We start from the raw sequence: 9,899 nt of genomic DNA, 5'->3' as shown, positions 1-9,899 counted from the left end.
GCACCTACACTTGCCTGCCACCGAAATCTGGAAGGCGAGGTCTTGGCTCTGTATCCCTGCTCGGGGTTGCTGCAGGCTGAACCCACGACAAAACCCACCACACCCAAGCTATGCTAAGGCTGCTCACCACAGCCCTGCGGAGAGGGAGCAGCTGGTTCCATGGGGTGGGCGCATTTCTGAAGATGGGGGTGCAGGGCTCCAAGGGCGATCTGGTGCTTGCAGCCCTGCATACCGGCCCCCCCCAGCTCCACCCCCCCCGTATCATTCTCCCATGTCCAGAATGCCAACTGCTCCCCAGCAGCACAGCTGTGTGGGCCGGGGCAGGAACCACCCCAGCCCTACACCAGGGTGCCAGGCGGGGGGCTGGAGCCATCCCTACGCTGGGGGCGCTGAGAACCATGGAGCCAAACTGCAAACCCTGCATATGAGGGAAACCACGGCACGCAGGGGGTGCAGCCCCCCAGTTCCAGCACCTAGCCAGGTCCTTCCCGGCTCCCCGGGCTCGGAGCCCGCTCACGGGGACCCGTCTTGCTCAAAGCGAGTGTCCACCCCCGCCCCACTGGACACATCGATGAATCAGGCTTCCGGCTACTCCGGCCCTGGAGAGAGGCGCTCGGGTGCGGCTTGGCTCTTGCCCCTCCCCGGTTGGACTCTGCCGTGCGTTTCGGGGGGCAGAGAGCAGGGGTCGGGGGGAAATCGCTTGCAGGGGATACGCCCCCCGCCCCGAGAGCGCCACTGTGCTCCTCCAGTCTGCCCGACTGCCCCTCGACTGCCCAGGGCGGGGGGGCGCCAGACACGAGCCCCGCCTTTGCCTCGTCCCTTGGTTGTGCTGCCCCCAGTCTTGGGGGTGAGCCACGTACTTGCTTTGGCAGCTCCCCCCCCCCTCTGGGCTCAAATGCAGGCGCTCTCAGCCCGCCCCGGGGGGGGGGGGTCGCCCCCTGCTTTTCCGGGCACCATGCGGTGAGAGGCGGGGGGGGGGGGTCACGCATGCTCCGGATTTCATCTGGCTGCAGATCCCTGCTGCTGGCTGCAAAGCCGCGGCCCCCCCCGCTGCCCCGCCCCGCTCTTTGTCTGCAGGCTGGGGGGGCCGGGGCGGACAGAGGGGGCGGGGCCATTACCTCATCCCCCCTCCCCAGCGCTCTGCACCAATCCCCCGGCGGAGCCGGGCGGACCGACCAACCACTGGAAGCCCGGGCCCGTCGCCATGGCGACGGGAGGGTATATAGCCGCCGTGCCGCCGCGCGCCCCCCGAGTTCTCTTACAGCGACCCCCTAAGAGTCGCGCGGTAAGAAAGCGGCCAGCGCCCCCGCCCGGCACCAGCATGGTAAGGGGGGGGGGCGCGCGCTGGGGGGCAGCTGGGGGGCTCCAGCCCCGCTCCGCCGGGCGCGCTTTGCTGCGGCCGGGGCTCGCCTTTGCACCCCCCCCCCGCCCGCAGAACCGAGGGGTCCCCCCCTCACGGCTGCCGCTGCAGCCCGTCCCCCCGGGGCATCTGCCGCGGGGCAGCGCTGGGTTCGGGGTGGAGGCTGGCCCGGCCGCTGCTCCCTCCAGGGAGGGGCGGGGCAGAGCAGGGAGATAAAGGGGGGCGCGGGGCTTGCACCCCGCCGGGGGCTCTAAGGGGTGAGGGTGGGGGGCGCGGGGCTTGCACCCCGCCGGGGGCTCTAAGGGGTGAGGGTGGGGGGCGCGGGGCTTGCACCCCGCCGGGGGCTCTAAGGGGTGAGGGTGGGGGGCGCGCGGCTTGTACCCCGCCGGGGGCTCTAAGGGGGGGCTGGGTGGGAGACGCGGCTGCTCCCTGCAGGGGCGCGGGGCTTGTACCCCGCCGGGGGCTCTAAGGGGTGGGGGGGGCGCGGGGCTTGTACCCCGCCGGGGGCTCTAAGGGGTGGGGGGGGGCGCGGGGCTTGTACCCCGCCGGGGGCTCTAAGGGGGGGCTGGGTGGGAGACGCGGCTGCTCCCTGCAGGGGCGCGGGGCTTGTACCCCACCGGGGGCTCTAAGGGGTGTGGGGGGGCGGGGCTTGCACCCCGCCGGGGGCTCTAAGGGGGGTCTGGGTGGGAGACGCGGCTGCTCCCTGCAGGGGCGCGGGGCTTGTACCCCACCGGGGGCTCTAAGGGGTGAGGGGGGGCGCGGCTTGTACCCCGCCGGGAGGCTACCGCCTGTAAGCGGGGCGTGGGGAGCCAACCGTCCAGGATTGTCCTGGAGGTTCCGGGAATTGGAGCTGAATCTTTCCTTGCAGTTTGTGTCCCGGGATGAAACCTCCAGGGATCGTTCTAACCAAAATCGGCAACCCCGGCGGGACGGGGCGCGGCTCTGCGGGGCGCGGCTGTCCGCAGCGGGGCGCTGCCGGCTGTCGGGGGCGGGGCGCGGCTGTACCCCAGGGGCGCTCCCGGGGGTTCTGCGTGGAGCTCGCTGATGAGCCGCGTTTCAGAGGTCCCTGTCTGGAGCCAGCGGCTCTGGTCTCTGCTCAGCCCCCTCCGCAACCCTCGCGGGGCGCAGAGACGAGCGGTGCTGCGGGAGGGGGACGTGGCAAAGCGCGAGGTCCCAACTCCAGGATCCCTCCTAGGAGAGCCAGAAACTGCCTGGGGAGCATGGGCTGGACCACGCCCTTGCGCCCCAGAGAACAGCCGTGCCGGGGGCTAATTCCTCCGGGGGGGTGAGAAAAGCGGCGGGTCCCTGCAGCATGGGGCAGGGCAGCCTGGCAAAGCCCCCGCCTGTCCTCCACTCCCCCTCGGTGGTTTGTGGCCATGAATAGCTAGCACAAGGGGGCCTGAAGGAGGAGACAAAGGGGGGCGGGGCTCAGGCAGATGGGACCAGAATGACGATTCCCAGGCGAGCAGGACAAGGCTGCAGTTACCGGATGGGGCTTGGAAGATAAATGTGCTTCAGAGCCATTATATTGGCGTGCGTGTGAGCACCTGTGCACACTTGTGCGCGTGCCTATTCTTTGTTTGTCGCTTTACGTTGGTTATATTAGTGTCGTATTTGAGCTCCCTGGGCAGCATCCCCAATGCCTTGTGAAGGGAGGGGGAGCTTTGCAAATGCAAGGGCCAGGTTTTCAATATTCTATTTAAAGTGCATTAAAGGCAGAATGTAAGTAATGGGGAATTGCACCCAGCCTCTCTCCCGCACCCAGATGCTCACTCTCTTGGCATGTGAACTGAGCTTTGACTTTTGTCCCGCCCGCTTCACTGATTGACTTCATTCCCATGTGGGCATGTTCTCCGCTGAGGTCAGCAGAGGGAAATTGGCAAAACAAGCTAATGAGATCATGCTGGAAATAGCCCAGTCTGTGTTGGCCATTGCTGTCTGCACAGCCTCCAGCAGCAGGCACAGGGCAGAGGGATGGTTAGAATTCTCTCCCAGCTCTGTCCACTGAGCCTGGTTTTCCCTGGCTGGGTGTGGAAGCTCCATTAATTATTCCCTAGGCTAGGCTCTCTTGGGGGTTAGCCATCTGTGCATGTGGGCAGAGGCTGGTACTTCTGCGGGACAGAAAAGCAATCATAGTGGTTTGGAGGCTGATCTTACCAGGTACTGAGCACCCACTGCAGACACCCCAGAGGGGGACACTGGGGACCAGACTCCTGAAAGGACTGAGCACTCACAATGGGGGCTGGCTTCTCCATGAGAACAATGGGGTGCTGCTGGGGGCTGGTAGTCTGGCCCTCCTCGTTTTGTGGGATGGGGCCCTTGTTCACAGTAATACCTATTGCCCCAATCCTGTCCCTAAATCTGTCGGTGTTTCGCCAGTTACTTCCATGGGAGCGGGAGCGGGCCCCACATAAGGAAATCCTGGCCGTGGCAAGCAGACACTTCTCAAGAATTGTGGTACTGCTCAGTTGTTTCCCGTTACCACCTGCCTCTCCATGGTTCACGAGTATTTTCTTCTTTTTGCTTCCTTTCCTGCCAATGATCTGCTCTTCCTGTCCCCACAATTTGGAAAGCACATGGTGCGTTGAACATGTGGGGTTACACAAAGGGCTAGCATCTGTGTGACATGCTGCTTTTTGGTTACAGCCGAACACCGAGCCCGTTCAGAGCACACCCAGCTCCAAGGCTGAATGGTGCCTGATTTTGCTGCTACTGTTTTATGCATCAAGGATCCAACAAGGCAAAAATGGGAGCTTCAAAGGGAGCTTCTAGAGATGCCTCAATTAATCAAAAGCCACTTAATAGCATGCAATTGCAGCCCAAGCCAATGTGTTTACATCTTCTCTTCCCGCCTCCCACCCTCTTCTCCGCAGCGTGAGTGCATCTCTATCCACGTCGGCCAGGCTGGTGTCCAGATCGGCAATGCCTGCTGGGAGCTCTACTGCCTGGAACATGGGATCCAGCCTGATGGCCAGATGCCCAGTGACAAGACCATCGGCGGAGGAGACGACTCCTTCAACACCTTCTTCAGTGAGACGGGCGCTGGCAAGCACGTCCCCAGAGCCGTCTTTGTGGACTTGGAGCCAACAGTCATAGGTGAGTGTGCGAAGCCATCATCTGACTGCTTTCTGGGCTCCCTTGTAAACTCATGTGCCTAGAGCAGACAGCCGCTGTACATGGACAGCGGGGAGACAAACTCTCTGCCTTTCCTCTCCCCAGATGAAGTGCGCACTGGAACCTACCGCCAGCTCTTCCACCCTGAGCAGCTCATCACTGGCAAGGAAGATGCTGCCAACAACTATGCCCGTGGGCACTACACCATTGGGAAAGAAATCATCGACCTGGTTCTCGACAGGATCCGCAAGCTGGTAGATCCCATCTCTCTTGAGGGTGATCTGGGGAGGTCGTGAATGGGAAGCTGTTTGAAAGACATAAGTTCATAGCTGATGTTTTCTCCCCCTGCCTCCCATCCCAACTAATCGTATTGTTGATGTATTTAGTGTCATCATATTTCCAGGTGGTCCTAAGGTGAATTAAAAAGTCCTTTGAAATAGAGTAGTCACTCAGTGGTATTGAGCTAAGATTACCAGGCAGTGAATACGGACAAGTAACTTTGTAACAGATAAGTTTATTAAAGGGCTTATTTTTATCTCCATTACACTGGATTTACACTGATGGAACTCCACCAAGTCTGATGGAGTGGACCCAGATTTAATAGAACAGAATTTGGTCCTAAGGGGAAACATTTCTAGGATGGGAAGAACGTAAGTGAACTTCCTGCCTGGTATAACTGGTCGGTTCAATTATCCAATCAACTGATGAAATTACCAGACAGCAGGTTTAAAACAAAGAAAAAAGTATTTCTTCACACAATGCACAGTCAACCTGTGGAACTCCTTGCCAGAGGATGTTGTGAAGGCCAAAAGTATAACTGGTTTCAAAAAAGAAATTTAGTTCATGAAGGATAGGTCCATCAGTGGCAAGTAGCCAAGATGGTCCAGGATGCAAGCTGATGCTTGGGGTGTCCCAAAGCCTCTGACTGCCAGATGCTGGGGCTGGATGACAGATGGATGGCTCAAAATTGCCCTGTTCTGTTCATTCCCTCTGAAGCATCTGGCATTGGCCACTGTCGGAAGACAGGATACTGGGCTAGATGGACCTTTGGTCTGACCCAGGATGGCTGTTCTTATGTTCTTAAAAATAACGTCCTTTGTGTTTCCACCTTCTTCTAGGCTGACCAGTGCACCGGTCTCCAGGGCTTCCTGGTCTTCCACAGCTTTGGAGGTGGCACTGGTTCTGGGTTCACCTCCCTGCTGATGGAGCGTCTCTCCGTTGACTATGGCAAGAAGTCCAAGCTGGAGTTCTCCATCTACCCCGCTCCTCAGGTCTCCACCGCAGTGGTGGAGCCCTACAACTCCATCCTGACCACCCACACCACCCTGGAACACTCTGACTGCGCCTTCATGGTAGACAACGAGGCCATCTATGACATCTGCCGCAGGAACCTGGACATTGAGCGCCCCACCTACACCAACCTGAACCGGTTGATAGGTCAGATAGTGTCTTCCATCACCGCCTCCCTCCGATTTGATGGTGCCCTGAATGTGGATCTGACAGAGTTCCAGACCAACCTGGTGCCCTACCCCCGTATCCACTTCCCTCTGGCCACCTATGCCCCGGTCATCTCTGCTGAGAAAGCTTACCATGAGCAGCTTTCTGTAGCAGAGATCACAAACGCTTGCTTTGAGCCAGCCAACCAGATGGTGAAATGTGACCCCCGCCACGGGAAATACATGGCCTGCTGCCTCTTGTACCGTGGGGACGTGGTGCCCAAAGATGTCAATGCTGCTATTGCCACCATCAAAACCAAGCGCACTATCCAGTTTGTGGACTGGTGCCCAACTGGCTTCAAGGTTGGTATCAACTACCAGCCCCCCACTGTGGTTCCTGGCGGTGACCTGGCCAAGGTGCAGCGGGCCGTATGCATGCTCAGCAACACCACAGCCATAGCTGAGGCCTGGGCTCGTCTGGACCACAAGTTTGACCTGATGTACGCCAAGCGTGCCTTTGTTCACTGGTACGTAGGGGAGGGGATGGAGGAAGGCGAATTCTCGGAGGCTCGGGAGGACATGGCTGCCCTAGAGAAGGATTACGAAGAGGTTGGTGTGGATTCTGTTGAAGGGGAGGGTGAAGAGGAAGGGGAGGAATATTAAAGTAAAATGTCACAACGGTGCTGCTCTTACAGGGAGCTTAAACTATTCTAAACATTCAAAATGTTTGGTCCGATCAGTTAATTTGTATGTAGCAGTGTCTGCCCAAATGTGTGTGTTTGCTGTCTGGTAACTGATCTGTGCTTAATCATGGAAGTTTTTGGTACAGACCCAAACCGTCCACTTCTCTTGTGGGTTTGTGAATAAAAAAGCATTCCCTGTCTTAGAGGATCTGTGTCTTTTGTATGTACTCAACACACTCCTGAAATCCATTCTCATTTAAACCTCCACACCACTGTGTAGTTGCACACAATAGAGACACTTTGAGGGTCTTTTAGAAGACCGCAAAACTGCCCTCTGCAAAATCTAAAACTGCAGACTTCAGTTGTCAAAAATAACACTTTTAAAAACAAAACCAATGTGAATTTTGAAACAGCGTATTGTTTTTTACAATGACTGAGGCCCACACTTTTAGGGGAGATCCAGCCGCGATGGTTTTAAGCCATGACTGCGCTTCCTTGAGCTTGAACTCTATAAATTAGTGCAGCCCTGAGTCGGCACCAACTTGTGCCAGCTGCCAGTGACCCCAAGGAGCTCTTGTGGCCGCCTAGCTGCAGGGAAGCCCAGGCCATGCCCTCCCCCCACATGTTCTGTAAGCAGAGAAGTTTAAAAAAAATAAATCAACTAGGTCTGGACACTGGCCTCCTGTTTTCACTCCAGAGCAGTGAAATGACATTTCAGCTGGGTCCATTTGGGGAAGAGAGAGGGGTTCAACCCATCCTGTCACTGATCCAGCATCTGAAATAACTAAAACCAGATCAGTGCCTCTTCTTTCAGGATATCTGAGGGCTTTTCTTCACCCCTCAACCAGAAGCTTGTAACGAATCTGACTGTTGCTAAAGCTACATCGTGTTACGCAGGCAACAGTGACCTCTTAACCCGGAACACCCATTGAAAGCACAGTGTCTGGTCAACTTTGCCCTGAAATCTAAACCTAATGGAAATGCTTCATTAATTTCTTTTTAAAATACCCATTGAAACTATTTTCCTTGACTAATAAATACTCCTCTGCAGCATCTGTAATCAAAACACAGCAGCTTTGTGCTAGGGTATGAGAACATGGGAATGTAATGGGATAGAAGCAAATTGAAATGGTTCCCATTAGCCAAATAGAGGTGGTTGGAAAGAGCAAATTAAATCTTTCTTTCCAATGTTTTGCTTTAGTCCTCTAAGTTGTGGCTTGTACCATCCACAGGAGACTTTTTAAAATATACAATTTTGACCATGACAGTGTCACTTAACAAATGCAGGTGCTTGCAGTCATTGAAAATTGGCACCTACAATCTGCTTGTAATTGTGTTGCTATTGGCTCTCACAATTAAGAGACCCTTCCCTTTCTCATTCATGCTAACTGAACCCTGATGTAAAGGAGATGGAGGATTTGTCTTCAAGAATAAAGAAAACACAGGGGATCTTTGAAAAGGGTTGGTGGCTAGTGTCTGTCCGAAATGTTTTTTCTGCAAACAGTGGAGACCTCTATGAACCGTTCGCCCTGGCATGAAGCATTTAGCTGCAACTGAAAGCTGTGACCTGGGGACACGCACTGGTGAATTACGGGGGAAGACTGGACTGAAGGGAGAGGGTGAAATCCTGGCCCCATTAGCAAAACCCCAATGACTTCAAGGGGACCAGGGTATCCCCCAGAGCCCTAATGCATCATCCACTACTGAAAGTGTGGCCCCAGGCTTGTGCCCATTGAAGTCACTTAAAGTTTCACTCTTGGTTTCAGGGGGAAGTTACTAATTTCAGTCTTAATACTGTAGCCTTTCCTTACTCTCTGTGCCTCTGCCTGCAGAAATAGGTACCGTACCATGCACCTGCCTCTGAAGTTTGGCTCATAAAACATTCACTGGCCATCAATATTTCAGACTAGATACATATAGGATAATGCCTGGCCTGCAGTGAGATGAAAGTGAACTGATGGGTTTTGGTAACAGACTAGGAGAGAAGCGACTGGAGCTTCCAAGATTAAAACAGTTCCTAGTTTCACTTCTTTGTTTCATTTCCATAACACGTAAGTTTAGAATTTTTTAAAAATTCCCTTGTTTTTGCAAAACCGTCCTGGTCTTCAGTGCCCTCTATGTCAAAGGGGAAAGACAATTTGTCAGTAGCAGCAGCATTGTGATATTCCCTTCCTTTCACACCTTTCTGTCAAACAAGACCAACCCTCCCCAGCATTGTTGGTTCCTAGAATCCTGCCTCCTGCAAAACAAACAACATTTAAAGGGAAGGATGCAGGCTACAGCAAGCTGAGTTTGGAACCTACTTTCAGTTCGATTTCAGAGGAGCAGCTGTGTCAGTTAGAGCCACTCATACACAAAACCCCTTTTTGGTTGGAAAGATTGAAAAGGAGGTTGCCAAGTGGCACAAAGCCCCACCTTTGCCGTTCAATGTTTGCTCCGGAATGGAATAAATAATGGGAGTCAGACAAGGTGAAATCTGAGAGGCAAGAGAGAGTAGAAGGGGCTGGGCATGCCTCTAAGACAAACTCATCTTTACAAGGATAACGGGATCAGGGAAACAGTCCTGAACGCAATGAGTACAATGGTCTGTGTGTTCCCAGCCTGAGAAGAATTCATTCTATTCCGGCATGCAGCTTTGAATATGGCATTTTGTAACGTCCCGCTGTCATCTGTGTAGGGAAGCCAACGGCAGCTTATACGTGAGTTCCCAAATCCCAACGTGTTTTAATAGCTATTATCAGAAGAACTTTGCTGGGTAGAGCCTGGGCATTTTGTTTAGGTATTAAAAGCCCCAAAGCTCTTCTGAATGTTTAATCAGTAGATGAATTGCAACTGGAGGACAATCACTAATGGGCTTTCTCCGGTATCCTTGTCCAAACAAGATGGCTACTCAGAGATGCCAAATGCAATTAAACACAAAGCACTACATTCTTTCCTGGAGTAATTTGTCAGGAGTCTAAAGCTACTGATTCATGCATGCACAGGAACTGTGCTTCAGGGAGCCACTGTTCAGATGCACCCATGCTGTCCTCCAGTGGCTGGGCACAGAGACAAATGAACACAATCCATGTAAGCCTTTCTGGAGGGCAGTTGCGGCAAGCCCTTTCTTACCCATCAGGACTGAGTGCCTGTTCATTCTTGCAAACATCTAATCTTTTACAGGGCTGCATTAACTGGCTACAAGAACCCCCTAACAATTTCTTAAAAGCCAGTGTTCATTTCAACTGCCCTCTCTGCTGAAGTTTCCCAAAGGTGATCAGTTTACGCTTGAAGTATGAGATTATTATTCCCTTGTTTTATCAGTGT

The 9,899-nt window shown here is 54.5% G+C and overlaps 1 protein-coding gene across 1 annotated transcript; it reads left to right on the top strand.

Annotated features, from left to right (window-relative positions):
* The first annotated feature begins 1,207 nt into the window (after positions 1 to 1,207).
* Positions 1,208 to 6,793, top strand: LOC311510500 (tubulin alpha-1A chain). The gene is made up of 4 exons (XM_084610194.1): positions 1,208 to 1,324; positions 4,234 to 4,456; positions 4,580 to 4,728; positions 5,593 to 6,793. The coding sequence occupies exons 1-4, from the start codon at positions 1,322 to 1,324 to the stop codon at positions 6,571 to 6,573; spliced, it is 1,356 nt and encodes a 451-aa protein (XP_084466320.1). The 5' UTR covers positions 1,208 to 1,321; the 3' UTR covers positions 6,574 to 6,793.
* Positions 6,794 to 9,899: the final 3,106 nt, after the last annotated feature.

Source organism: Lepidochelys olivacea, assembly GCF_965140295.1.
Source record: "Lepidochelys olivacea isolate rLepOli2 genome assembly, chromosome: 20".
Lineage (NCBI taxonomy): Eukaryota > Metazoa > Chordata > Testudines > Cheloniidae > Lepidochelys > Lepidochelys olivacea.
The sequence above is the reverse complement of the archived record's forward strand: the minus strand, read 5'-3'. Positions and strand labels throughout refer to the sequence as shown.

What these genes read in the sequence shown, in the direction of transcription:
- LOC311510500 (XM_084610194.1), top strand. An exon ending in CTTGGAGCCAACAGTCATAG is followed by an intron (nt 4,457 to 4,579) that starts GTGAGTGTGCGA and finishes TCCTCTCCCCAG; the next exon opens with ATGAAGTGCGCACTGGAACC. An exon ending in TCGACAGGATCCGCAAGCTG is followed by an intron (nt 4,729 to 5,592) that starts GTAGATCCCATC and finishes ACCTTCTTCTAG; the next exon opens with GCTGACCAGTGCACCGGTCT.